Genomic DNA, 14,898 nt, shown 5'->3' on the forward strand with positions numbered 1-14,898 from the left:
AAAGCTAATAATCATGCAGAAATGTAAATTCAGCGGGGAAACTGGGTCTGCTTTCGATTCTTGGAATCGGTCGATGCGAACTCGAGTACATCTAGGAACATTTGTGTATACTTGGATAAACATTCCACAGAAGAATAGATAGAAAACAACGTTTAATTACAAACAGCCATTATGGGAAGACATCACAAGGTATCATATTGTCGTAGTCTATCGGTTACATATACGTCTGTGATCTGTGCACATCGAGGAATCCGAATATTTGAACTCAACGTAATAAGGAATTTTAATTCTGGATATTGTTCCAAGCCGATACATTTGTCGCCGTTTGATAGGCGTTAATTGGTATATGTTTGACTAAGCCCTGCAATTCAGCGTTATTAAGAATATAGAAAAGGCTTCATCGACTTATAGAGTGTAATTAATTTTCGCTGCTCTTGTATTTATTTGGTTTATAAACGCGGTCGCTAGCGTGTGCCAGTATTCTTAAAATTTAATTATAAAACGTTTAAGAAAGTTTGCCCATTTATGACTGAGATAAGGTTGCAAACTGGTTTCAAGCCCTTTGGAAGTGTTGATCTCGAAATACGTTCATACTCTATATGCTCAGACACAATTTGCATATTGCAATTGCGTGTGAAAGCCAATTATCTGTCAATTATTGTTACCAAAAACGGTTTCAAAACCATAACGCTGTTCGATGGTTCATTTCAGCCTGCAGATCTGTCTTCAAGTTCAAGTACTCCTACAGGCTCCAATCGACGTCCTACTACGATAAGGGAATTGAAGCGTTATATTTGGTGGCCTGCAAATAAGATTCTTTCAGTTTTTCAGCTTGCTGTCATCGTATTCTTCCTCATTTGCTTGGTATGTCATTAAGTTTTGTACTTAAATTATAAGCAAAACGTAAAGTATAGAACATGAGGAAAATGCATGGAAATTTGTCATGAGTACTTGATTTGCAACAAGTAATTGTAATATGCATACTTCATGTTAACGAATTGTCCGGCCTGTCGCTCCATTTGATACGTTTTATGACTTACCTACATGACCTTTTAAATAAAGAAGTTTATCATCCATTCCACACCTTCGTTACTTAGTTTGGCCTTCAAAGGCATTGGGAAGCTCTGCATTTCGACAGGAAAGTGGTGGAGTTTCGTCTACTTCATTGAAGATAAATAAAAATAAAACGCAATAGGTGACTCAATACATGTATCAATATTATTTATTGCCCTTGTATAAAAATAATTATCGCACAGATATGTTGCCTCTGGCGATTACCTGAAGATCATGATGAGTACCCTGATGGCTTTACATGTCCAGACTCCACGTACAAGATTTTGGACGACAGAAATGTGACCATCAGGTGCAAGCCTTGCCTTGAATGTCCTTTAGGGCAACATCTTCTACCACCATGTGGCAGCACAACACAATCAGAAACCTCTATAGAGTGTGAAAAATGTCCACCGGAAACTTATAAAGAAAGCCAGGGTATAGGCAAGTGTAAACCATGCCAGACCTGTGGACTCAGAGAGACCATCAGCCAGTGCACATCAGAGAAGAATACACAATGTGGCGAGTGTCCTCGGGGATACTATCAAGAAGACTATACGTTGGATTCATGTAAGAGGTGTTCTACATGTTGTGGGGTCAAGCGCTTTGCTGAGTTAGAGTGCATTTATCTGAAACAATGTGTAAGACAAAACTGTACCCAACAACTGAAAATTAAGGAGAGGAACGTCCTAAAGTCGGAGGATTTTGCCAAACTGTTTGCACCGACAGAATCAACTGGACATGAAAGAACAGTGACACCACGAAATGCTTCTCAAAGTGATAATCCAACACAGGCAAGAAATTGGGTATTGGAGAACATAGTACCCCAGTTAAAGAAATCTAAATCTAAATCTAAAAGAGAGGTTAACGTGAAAATGCAAAGATATGGTGGCAAAAATGCTTCTCAGGTAGACGAGGAAGGAACTACTTACGCTGTTAAAGGGAATAATTCAAATCCCGCTACCATAGCCTCTGTTGAAAACAGTGTGGCCGGCAGTTTGGTAACTCTTCAAAGCAAACTGCAGGAGAGTTTTGGAACTACTTTTAATGATTCTGTCAGGGAGCCAACATTGCAATCGACATCAAGCAATTCTGGTAAAGAAAATAAGCTACTGACCATTCTAATTGTACTCGTAGCCGGATTCGTAGGCATTGCAATTATTCTGGTTTTAATTGGAGTGATTATATTATTGAGGATGCAGTCTGGGCATTTTCCAGGAAGTGGTTGTACTATTACATGTTGTGCAAAATATATATCAATAGATGGCGACGAATACCGACCATTCCTTCGTGACAGATCTCTGACAGGTAAGGCAGCTAAGTACAAACCGTTACAAACAATTTAGACTCTTCTATTCTACTGCATGCTGCTGGCCACAAGTTCATTGCAAGTGGTACAACTTCTAATAACTGAAGAAAGGCAAGCTGAGTGAAACACGTTTTACATATGAGACGCAATTTTTCCTAATATTTTCATTTCAAGTTGTCTCGTAATCTACATTGCATTTAGCTCCACGCATGCATTTCTTATTTAATGCCAGCACCAAGGAGAAATTGCCATGCTTCTCAAGAAGTAATGTTATATAATGGGCTCTAAGTGGAGTGAAATTTGTTCAATGTGATTAATGGCAACTTTCTGTTAAGAGGAGTGATGTCAAGGTTAAATTATATGAATTTATTTTCAGTTGTAATACTAAAGTTACTAAAATTTAAATTTATTAAATGTTTTGGTAATGCAAGGAGGTGGCAAAATAGCTAATGAAAAAAAAAAAAAAACAATTATTAGTACTGAATACAATATAGGCAGCAATAGCAATGACTCCAAACTAAGCAGAACAATTCTTGTTAAGCTGTAGATCAAGGGTGCGAAAATCTCTTCGCCATAAGCAACACCAGTACACTTGTCACACTTACCGTATTATGCGATTTTCTTTATTTTATATTGTCTTAGTTTCTCAGCTTTCATTTTCAGATTCTGATTGTCAAGAAATCACTCACATCAGTGACAGTGGAGTTGACAACTCCTCTGAGAAAAGTACAGATACTGGTGACCTTGAAAGTAAGTGCTCCAAATCGTGTATTTGTCGCTATTTAACCACCCATGCATTTCTAGTCAGTTCAGGGCAGTCATGAACTGAAATGTCCTCGTTCAATTAATGTAATGCGAGATTGTCACTCATTCATTATTTATAAATGGGATCCCAAACATCACATAAACTGAGCGAAGTAATAAACAATATCACAGCGTACGGAGCAACTTAACAGGGAAAACTATGTTTTAAATAACCTCTCAAATTACAACCAGTGGCAACTGCAGAGGCTTACCTGGAATCTCAGAGCTGGATCTAATCTAACTCCTAAAACACTGCTGGGCTTCTCTGATTTTAAAGGCTGGTGACTCCTAGCTGGCTCTAATTTCATTACAGTTTCCATCACATAATGGTTTTATTTTGTTAAAAATTACCATATGCCATTACCCTGAGGTTATTGATTGTGTATCATGAGTAATGCAAGCACAAATTTCGATCTCAAATTGATAAAGATTGGCAGACTTCACGAAATTCTGGTCGTGTCGCTAATGTTCCCGCAATTGCAAGGTTTAGTTCGTGTTATATCAGAAACAGAATAATCGGGTTTTTTTTATATTCCAACATTGCAGGCCTTTCTTTGTCTGAGTTACCTCCAACCCTTGAAAACATACTTATAAAGACACTAGATTTGCGCCACAAAGGTGAATATGGGTGGAAAAAATTGGGAAAGGCTTTTGGAATTAACAAAGTTGAACTCGAGTACCTGGAAACTGCGTACAAAAGGAGTGTAGAAAGTCCTACAAAAGAACTGTTGGAAATACTAAATACGAGTCATCGTGGAACTGTTGGTGACCTACTAAACAAATTAAAAGGTTCACATGTAAACCAGCCAGCTGTTGCTCGGCTAATATGTGAGAAATGGCAAGAAATTAAATATGTTCAGGCCAGGAAATAACTTTATTAGAGCAGATATTTGCGTTGCACCACTAGGCTTAAATCGTAGAATGGTATGAATGATAAGTGTGTTAAATACATCTTACAATAATATAAAAAGCATAGATGTGGGAAGATGCTGGTCCAGACAAAAATGTTATTATCAGACATAAATGTTATTATAAAACATGTAAAATTCACTTCTAGTTTCCAATATGCTATATTGTTTTACATATCATTTACAAAGGAAACCTTACATTTAATCATTTTATCACGGCAAGGTATTGTTTCTTCCAGGGGATGCCTCAAATCAAAGAGACAATTTACCTTAACACCATATACATCAAATTCAAACAATACCATCAGAAACTCGTTGTGTGTGTAGATATTTCTCTGCAGTGCACAATTTTGACAAGGGTGCACGAGACAATTATTAAAGGACAACTGGTGTATCAAAGTTTGTTACCAATGATGACTACTATTTTACGAGTATTAGCTAGTGTAATGTTTCTAAGAGAGAAATGTGGACGTACATGTAGAATTCTTTAAAATGCTGTAAGTACTATTCAGTAACAGACCTACATGTACAAATGGAGTAGTTTAAGAAACGTTATTGGGTAATAGAATTGCAGAATTATGGGAGTGCTGTAATTTTAAAAACCCAAGATATTAATTTTTAACCACAACATTTACACTTTTATAACAAATTCACGTAAACAGGCCATTAATGTACGTGCCTAAGAAACTGACCATCTTAGTACGAGAAAAGAAATTATACATACTCAAAAAAGGAAAAAAAAAACTGGAATAAAATGAAATGACTGGAATTAATGTATATATATATAAATTGTAGCACCGGATATGAATAATTTTTATACTTGAACAATTTTAGATTCTTTTAGAAATAGTGTAACAGAATCTAACATGACGTTTAAAAAAGAAATAAGACATTTGATCGCGTCATCTGAAATTAACATAATAATTACAATGCATAATATTAGACAGGAGTTTAATTCTTGCCGTAAGTTCACCCTAATGAGCACAAAACAAGAAATGTGTGTGCTGATTATACATTTTAAAAGCCTATTTGATTAATAGGTTTATTTAACGACTATTGTTAACATACATGTACATATTATACCTACATGTATAGTGTTATAAGGCAGGTTCGAACAATAAATGAACAATGCTTGCTTGCTCACTGTAAATAGCGACAGTAGTATTGATAATTGACAGAAAGTCACCACAGTTACAACAAATTAGTTCACTAGTTTAGTAGTTCATTAGTTCACATAGCTTCAATTTTGCTTTCACCAGGAAGCAATTAGCACTCACAGGTGATGCTATAGGGATGACAGCAAACAACATATATATTTTTATACACCATTATAACATAGATAGGTCATGTTTTATCACAGTGTAATACAAGGCTTAGGCCTTTTTATTTGTTAATTGATACTCTTAAGCCTAAGGTTCCCCTCTGGAAAGGTGTCCTATATTTAAATGTAAGCCATAAAAATAATATCTAGCCAAGTGTTTTTTTTGATGTAAATCCAAGTAACGTCTGTGAGCATAACTTATTAAGAAATACTTACTAGAGTAATAAGTTTACCTTTGTAATATACTTTTTCTAATACTATTCAAGTTAGGATAAATAGTTTTTTTATGTACTAATGTACGTGAAATTATGTTTCTGAAGAATAAATAAAAAAAAATGCACTTACAATTATTTAGCAAAGCTAGAGCCTGCTTACTCAGCTTAGTAATATAACATACAAAAAGTGCACCTTTACAATGTACAGCTTTCTGTATCAGAAATTTACTACTATCATCACATTGAACCTTAGGAAGAACGATTACACTAGTTAAAATATTAAAATTGTTGCTTGATAATATCATTGCTTTTTGAGTTGTGCATCAGTGCTTCTTGACAAGTTTGGAATCATAAGTATAAAGTAGGCTGAGAATTTCTGGACTGAATGGAGGGGAAAAAAACTATTATTTTATAATATATTCTTAAGGATGTTCTTCCTGGGCGGATTTTAATTTCACAATTTGTATCTAAGGTGACTAAGGCTAAACAATTGATATAGTATTAAAAAATTCAAAGAGCAATAAACTTGACTTAGAATTCTCAAGCCACGTGTACAGTATTTATTGCACATAATAATCCTACAAGTTCCTGTTTGTAGTGTCGGCAGCAAATGATCATACTACTTTCTATGAATGGTTTATTAAGTGCATACATATTCGAAAAATTGGATTAAGAAACAACCCTTTTAAAGAAAATACACACGCTGATTGGTTAAAAATCGTGTTTCTATTAAACAATTAGATTATGAGCTCGAGATTTCTATCGCGTGTTAACTATCACGCATAGAAATTGAGAGCGAATAATCTAATTGTTTTAGTATAAATCTACCAGTCGTTCAAAACTTTATCTAAAACCTCTTCACAGACACTTCAAAAATGGCATGAAGTGGCCGTCAATTTGTTAGCAAGGGCACACTGCCATGCTACTCACTATCTATCACAGAATAGATAGTGAGTAGTGTACGTAGCCAATCAGAGAACGGCGTTCGTGATAGAACGTTAGTAGATTTATACTAAAACTCAATAGAAACACAGAACTACATGTAGCAAGAGCTGGTGATGTAATGATGATGCGAGCAAAGAGAATTTACATTTTGATGATCAAAGTAAACAAGTTGTTTCCCTTTTTCGTCGCGGCATTTTCTAAAAGAAATAGAAACCATGTTCTTCGTGTTTCTATCATGTTATATAAACACTCGTAAAAGTTTGGCAGAACTCTAACAGCATTTCTCGTTCTCCCAAACTTCATGTTTCTATAACTCGACAAAACTCAGTACACATGTACATGTATTCTATTTCTTAATAGACCTCTTTAGCTTGGGCGGTTTGTTTTCCCATTGTAGACCACGTGATATTCTCCAGAGAAGTTTCTTTTATCTTTCTTAAAATTATTCATTCATGCACATGCGACTATTTAAAAATTTGAAAGCAAGAATTCTCAAGAATATCATCACGTGGTCTACAATGGGAAAACAAACCGCCCAAGCTAAAGAGGTCTATTGTCTGTGAAACATTGCATATATTTCTACCATTACATAAAGAACTTACAGGGCACTCAAATATTTTGCTGCCTTTTTGTTATCATTAGCCTGTGTGTAATTAATGAAACATGCCATACAAACAGTAAAATACATACATCATAATTCACTTCCTTACATTCTCAGCAGAATGTGCTGTTCACTACAAGCAAACAGAATAAAAAATGCAAACACGATGCTAAAAATGTCCTTTGCAACATACACTATCTTAAGTGAGCAAGACGAGCTTTCCTTTTGCTCCTTTGCCTTCCATAATATCTCTGTGTGCATCTGAAGCTTGGCTCAGCTGATATTCACGTCCAACAATTGGGCTCAAAAAACCTGCCTGCAGCCCAGCTGCTATTGCAGATGCCATTTCTTGCAGCTCACTCTATAAAGTGTCATAGAAAATTAATACAGAAAAATACATTAATAAAATAAATTAGAAAGTACATTTCCTACCACTACTTGTTATATCCAATGTCTGCACAGCCCAACAATATAAAACTGGATATTCTGAAAGATCCATTTGAGATACATGTATGTAAGTCACTGTAATATTAGCTAAAAGCTTATGCAATCAATCATTTAGTACATTTAACTTGAGAATCTTGGTTATTATAAAATTATTAGTAATAATAAGAGTAATATGAATACTTAATAATAGAAATTTAACAATTTATAATAATAGCCTCTTTAGTTTACAGCTCCTATAAGTACTTTCTTGTATGACAAAGAAATAATGAATAAGTACATAAACGTAACTGTAGCCGTGAAGAACAATATAATTGTTCACTAGGATCCTTTCATTAAGATGTCATGATGTAAAGGATACTTTAACATACTTCAAGAATAGCCTGACTGTCATAAAGGATATTGTTTTTGATGTAATGATCTCACAAATTTACATGTCAGTACTTTAAAAGATCCTGTGTGTTCGATCCTTTAATCTAATGGGTGCAAATTTTAGTATAAATAACTCTAGAGAGTGAACATAAAGAATGATGATCACCAGCGTGGTGCGATAATTTCACTCACATTTACTGCAGAATTTCTTCTTGTCACCCATCACCTTGTAATAAAAATTCCCATAATATTAATTTAAAGGCAAAGTTTTCTTACTTCGGTAGCTCGAGGTAAGAGAACACCAACAATGCTGCATTCCTTAGCCATAGTTTCTCTTGGATTAATTTCAATTGTTCCTCTGCTGCCAACAACCTAAAAAAATAACATGGCTAATCAATGAGTCCAGAGATTTTGTATGTTTACAAATTTCTGGTTCAATGCACAGTTGTTTATTTCAATTAAACTCAATGTTTCACCGTTCTCATGCAAATTCTAAATAAGTTGTGGGATGAGTAGGCAGAGACTTAAGTCCTATCTTACTCACTGATGTTGACTGATGTTCTGAAATATGTACTGCCAATTATTAGAATAATCATTTCTTCCAAAATTAATGTCATGTGTGAGGTACTAAATGTTATTTCTAAAACAGGCATACCCCTATGCGCCCCTTGTTTGCCACAAGCTTCAGATCTTTTGATAAACTGGCATTTGCTAACATTTCTATGATGACATCTGCACCATGACCATCAGTTGCATCCTGTAGAAAATAAAATAATATCAAATATCAAATAATTAAAAACTTTTTAATTTTAAACTTCATGAGTCACATACATATTTTCAAAATTTCAAAATTTACTACATGTATAATACTAATATCACAATACCACAGTACCAAAATATTCTGAACATATCCATCTTGTCTGTGGTTAAAAGCCTTAAAGGCCCCAGCCTGTTTGACCACCTCTTCACCTTCAGCAGTTCCTGCTGTTCCCAGCACCTTCATTCCATAAGCTTTAGCAAGTTGTACAGTTGCTAAGCCAACCTAAAGAAGTAATCAAAGATGACATTGCCATCCTTGAAGTAACAAACGCAATCTAGTTATGTAATTAAGTCTGGAGCATTTTCTGACATACAAAAACAAACTTTTAAACATTTTGACTAAATTATGTAGGTTTTTACTAATTTTATGTAATGAATTAATGAATACAGAAGACTACCGGTTCTTAATAAAAATTGCAAGTACCTGTAATTACAGTGTAGGATTGTAATAAATATTAAGCTGTAATAATTTTTCCATTTCCCTCAGATTAAGGTTTTAATTGAACTTACTATTGAAAACACATCTCATGGGATTTTCCACACAGAAGGTAGTATGATAAACACTAAGCATTTAAGGATTTATTTCTAGCAGTACCGGTTTGCACTTTTTACATGGAATGCCCCACAGATGTTTCATGCAGGAATATTTTTAAATTATAACATCATGACTGACCCCAGCAACAATTATGGCAATTGAAATAGGTTTGGTTATTTGAATGAATGATGCTTTAAGAAGTAAAAATCAAAAGTAAAAAAAAGTTTAAAATAATAATAATAATAATACTAACAATACTAACAATATTACTACTACTACTACTACTATTACTATTAGTACTACTAGTACTACTGCTACTGCTACTGCTACTGCTACTGCTACTGCTACTGCTACTGCTACTGCTACTGCTACTGCTACTGCTACTGCTACTGCTACTGCTACTGCTACTGCTACTGCTACTGCTACTGCTACTACTACTACTACTACTAATAATAATAATTACAATAATAATAGTGCGGTTTTCAATTGAGTGTCGTAAAACCAAAACCAAACCAATTACATACCAATTAAACTACTCAGCCAATCTCAAACTGTAGTAAAACCAAAACCAAAACCAAAGTAATTGTCTAATTACTTTTGCCACTCAAATGAAAACCGCTATTAATAATAATACTAATAATAATGATAATAATAATAATAATAATACTTACGACGCGTTAAAAAAGTTGCCCGCTCGAAGTTGAATGGTGGAAACTTGATACAAGCCACAAACACCTGGACAGTGTCACTCGTTAGATATGCAGGAGGAATACTTGAATGGAGGAAACAAAAACTTCGGGACCTAGACCGCAGAACAAGAAAATTGCTAACCATGAATGGAGGGTTCCATCGACGGGACTGTGTGGCACGACTTTATGTGCCAAGGAAGGACGGAGGGAGAGGTTTGATATCAGTAGAGGATTGTGTCAATCAAGCAAAGATATCGCTAGAATGTTATGTCCAAACAAGCGAGGAAGAACTGTTAAAAGCCGTCAGGAGGGATGGGGATGAGAATAGAGAAACAGCTGCCAACTTTAAAGCGAGGAGAAGAACTGAAAGCATTCAAGACTGGAAAGAAAAGCCGTTATATGGACAGTTTGCAAGACAGGGTGAAGAACAAAGAATTGAGGAAACATGGACCTGGTTAAAAGAAGGAAAGCTCAAGAGAGAAACAGAAGCTCTTATCATTGCTGCACAAGATCAAGCAATACGAACAAACTATATTAAAACGATGGTTGACAAGTCACAGAATGACCCGAAATGTAGAATCTGTAAGCAGAGTAACGAGACCATTAGCCATATTGTAAGTTCGTGCTCGAAACTGGCACAAAAAGAATACAAAAGGAGACATGATAACGTGGCTAGAGCAATCCATTGGGACCTGTCAGGAAAATGTGGGTTTGAACGAAAGGAGAGATGGTATGACCATGTTCCAGACAGTGTGCTTGAAAATGAGGATTACAAACTTCTATGGGACTTCAGTGTGCGAACAGACCCTGAAATAGGGGCTAGGAGACCGGATTTGGTGATCATTGACAAGAGAGACAAGAGCTGTCAGATTATAGATGTGGTAATTCCAGAGGATAATGGGGTGAGAGAGAAGGAAGATGAAAAAGTTGAAAAGTATCAAGATCTAGCAAGAGAAGTTCGAAAAATGTGGGGTGTGAGGACAAAGGTTATTCCAGTGGTAGTGGGAGCATTGGGACCAATACCACTGAGATTGAATGACAATCTGAGAGCCATTGAGGTGGGCATTCCCGTTGGACTGATCCAGAGATGTGCATTGTTGGGGTCGGCAAGAATTCTTAGAAAGGTGCTGGAGAGGTAGAAAGAAGAGAAAAGCAAACAAGGGGTGTTTCTTGGCTTCCCTAGGCAACTTGTTGTTGTCCGGAGCCAATGACGAAACCAGCTTCAATATCATCAATAGCTGTGCGAATCTTTAATAATAATAATTTTTTTTAAATAAAAAGAGGAGTGTTTATTGTGACAAAAACTAGAGCTAAGCTTTACAAAATGCTACAATATTTACATAATTTGATGTCTGTTAAACCTGTAAAACATGTTTCCGTATCTAATCATGATATCATGGTTACTACAACTAATACTAATACTACTATCATCATCATAACATTAATTAACATATTCCATACAAATTGGTATATACAAGGTAAAAGTAAGTAAAAGAAATAAACTATTAAAACCTATTTCAACAGTGTTTACATAATGGCTCCCTCCTGGGTTTCAATGTCAATATCAGTATATTACAAGGTAAAAGTAAATTAAAAGAAATAAACTATTAAGACCTATTTCAACAGTGTTTACAATAATAATAATAATAATATATTATATTATTATATATTATATTATTATATAATAATAGTAATAATAATAATTATAATCATAATAATATTTATCCAGGGAGCCCACTTGCCTTGGCGGTTTTCAGTGGGACACTAGCCTACAAATCATAATAAAAATTAAAAACAAACAAGAGGACAGATAAAAAATTGAAATTACAATATAAAGCTAATTTTAAGATAATTTAACAATGACATAGGGCATTATTTACAAAATTTTGCATTTTGCCTTAATATATAACTATGTAATGTAATATACTGCTATAAGTGCACGCACACAGTGCCCAGATAAACAGATACAAACTGAATGCAATACTAAATAAAAAGTAGTATTTCCCTACTCCTCCACTAGCTCCATGGACTAAAACTGTTTCTCCTGCCTTGGCATGTAGACTGTGGCATGAAATGAAATAAAAAAAATATTGTTAAACTTTGTTTCAAATATGTTGTTAAAAATTGGACTGACTGTACATAACAATCTGCAATTTTATCTGTTACTTGCACCAGTCTCATATTTTGATGTATAATTCGAAAACCCACCATTGAGTTCTTCGATCAGTAGCTAAAGAGTTATGATCCAAAATATGATTGATGACTATACGTATGGTGAGGAAATTACACATATTTTTGATTATGTTGTAATGTTGATATTGAAATTCAGGGTCCATAACTTCCAGCTAACAATATTTAAACTTAACACCAATCTTAAATAGTGTACCCCCCACCCCACTCTGAATGACTAATCCCAGGTATTTAACAAGAGAAATACAGTAAAAATGTGAGCAGCTCACACACATACTGTAGATCTACAAATAGCATGTTAAATTGGACTGAACTTGGCTTATCTCCCATAACCTCTTTGTCTCTCAAAATGAAATGCTGACAATTGTCAGAAACTACTTAATAGTAAATTTTATTTAGAAATAATTGTTATACCCTATTTATGACATATTATTAACAAAAATCCCACCTTTGAAATAATGCTCTGTAGGCTGTGTAATAGGGTATATAGATGGCTGCTCCTTGACTGAAAGAAATGTTGTCGGGGATAAGATGCACACTGCTGGCCTTACACAAAGCAAACTCTGCATAAGTCCCTGTTAAGCTTCCACATACATAAACACAGTCTCCTGCCTGATGAGAAAAATCAGTCCACAATACTTAACCAAAAATTAACTTCTGATGTACTAAAGAAATACAAGTTGCACAATTAATATTATTATTATAGATGTGAGTCTATGAGCTGTGGATACAGTGGAACCCCATTAATATGGTCACCAACGGGCCATAAAAATTTGGCCGTATTAACGGGGTGGCCGTATTAATGGGGTTAAGTGAAATTCACAATTGGTCTAAATTGAGTGACATCTTAACAGACATATCAAAATTGCACTTCTAAACAACTGTTCTCTCAACAAACATCCAGAATGCAGATATATAACTTAAAAAAATTGAAACTTCAATCAGTACATACAACATTACAGACTGTACAAACAATGAAAAGATGAACATAACTGGTTAGAACGGCCATATAAACAGGGTAAAAAATTATGAAGAATTATACAGGTTGGGATTTCAGAATGTGGCCGTTGGCCGTATTAACAGACTGGTTGCATTAACAGGGTTTTCTTATAAGAAAATATATGGGCATTTTGCTGAGACAAAAAAGGCTAGCTGAAATAATGAGACGACCATATTAAGAGGTGACCATAAGGCAGGGTTCCACTGTATAAATATTAGATATAATATTTTGTCAAACATGCATCTTCACATAGTGACATCTGTACAGCTAGGGGTGATCAGTGCCCCCTGTTGAGCTTGGTCTAACAGCTGTACATTAGGTTTTGTTCTGTTTCAATCACAATATGACTACATCTACAAAATGTGGAAAATGTAGATATTTGCCAATTACATATAACATCCATGGAAGTAGCAAAGAAAGTATTAAAAAATATCTGAACATGAAAGTCGATACATAATTTGCAAAAAGTGAGGAATTTATACAAAAGTTTTAGTAGATCAAACTAAATTTGTTTTGCTCATAACATGTAAGCAAACCTTATGTTCTGAGTTTTCTCCGACAAAGTATCATTAAAAACAATCATTGAATTTAGTTTCTCGTGATATCCAGAATATCATCAAGGTCTGATGGTAAGTGTTCACATCTTCTGAGCCTTTCATTGATCAGGCTTCATTGATAACATTGAAGTCATCTTTTATTATTCTGAATATCAAGAGAAACATCAACCAGTAATAATTGTTTCAAGTTCAGACCAGCTTCTACAGTACATATTTCAATGCTGGACACTTCAATATTTCATTTTTTATGATTTTTACTCTGTTATTGCCAAGGCTTTGCACTTTACATCTTGTAACTCACTTTAAAGTTTGTAACATTCTCGCCCACACTGTGTACCACCCCAGCACCATCAGATCCTGGTGTGTAGGGAAATGCTGGTTTAATAGCATACTTTCCAGTTGCGATATATGTGTCCACAGGATTCACACCAGCTGCTCCCATTTTAACCAGTACCTACAGTTAAATATAACAAGAGAAAGAAATGAAAGCAATCCTATTGTAATCTATAAATTTCACAAAATTTAATACTAAATTTTCCAAGATGTTAGACAGTCATGAAGTAATAAGAATTTCCCAGTTGTGGTAACACATAGACTGGCTCTTGACTCTCTATGTACTACAACATTGAGGTCCACCAACCACTCCCAACGTCCATTCCTCTCCGTCTCTGAGAAGGTTATTAAAGGAACAGTGAACGAAGAACCATGCTTTTAATGTTCTTTTTTTATGTTAACAAAGACAAATTTAGGAGAAAGATAAAAATAAATTCTTACCTGTCCAATAGATACACTAGGAATGGGAACATCTGAGACAAGTTTTAGTACTTCGGGCCCACCGAACGACGATACGCGAATCGCCTTCATCGCCTCAAAGTTAGAGACAGTGCGAGGTCTCTCGATTCCCTCTCGCCTGAAACAGATTCCGCCCGAAAGAAGAAACTCTCTCAAACTCTATTTAACACTTCCAAAACAATCGTAGTTCATGATTTACACTGCTTTCGCTTCGTCCACTATCCTTACCCACAAGTCTTGGTACGTTCTCGGCACCAGGGCTCTTGAGCCCTTGCTCCTGCTCGCCGCGCCGGTGGGTGTTACAGCTAAAGAATGAATAACTTTCAGACCGAACGACGGGCAAAGAA

At 35.1% G+C, this 14,898-nt stretch overlaps 2 protein-coding genes across 2 annotated transcripts; one reads left to right on the forward strand and one right to left on the reverse strand.

Annotated features, from left to right (window-relative positions):
• The first annotated feature begins 36 nt into the window (after positions 1–36).
• LOC110055980 (uncharacterized) lies at positions 37–6,151 on the forward strand. The gene is made up of 5 exons (XM_020762418.2): positions 37–189; positions 712–864; positions 1,257–2,358; positions 3,023–3,109; positions 3,710–6,151. Exons 1-5 carry the CDS (start codon positions 172–174, stop codon positions 4,033–4,035), a joined length of 1,686 nt encoding a protein of 561 aa, XP_020618077.2. The 5' UTR covers positions 37–171; the 3' UTR covers positions 4,036–6,151.
• A 1,027-nt stretch (positions 6,152–7,178) lies between these two features.
• On the reverse strand, positions 7,179–14,837 carry LOC110055956 (zeta-crystallin-like). Its single transcript, XM_089274947.1, has 8 exons — positions 14,534–14,837; positions 14,061–14,213; positions 12,651–12,814; positions 12,022–12,073; positions 8,862–9,011; positions 8,625–8,726; positions 8,246–8,341; positions 7,179–7,514 (listed from the first exon to the last, which is right to left on the reverse strand). Exons 1-8 carry the CDS (start codon positions 14,621–14,623, stop codon positions 7,353–7,355), a joined length of 969 nt encoding a protein of 322 aa, XP_089131073.1. The 5' UTR covers positions 14,624–14,837; the 3' UTR covers positions 7,179–7,352.
• Between the last annotated feature and the right edge of the window lie 61 nt (positions 14,838–14,898).

This window comes from Orbicella faveolata, unplaced genomic scaffold (genome assembly GCF_042242905.1).
Source record: "Orbicella faveolata isolate gen_17 unplaced genomic scaffold, um_ofav_v1 contig_36, whole genome shotgun sequence".
NCBI classification, from domain to species: domain Eukaryota; kingdom Metazoa; phylum Cnidaria; class Anthozoa; order Scleractinia; family Merulinidae; genus Orbicella; species Orbicella faveolata.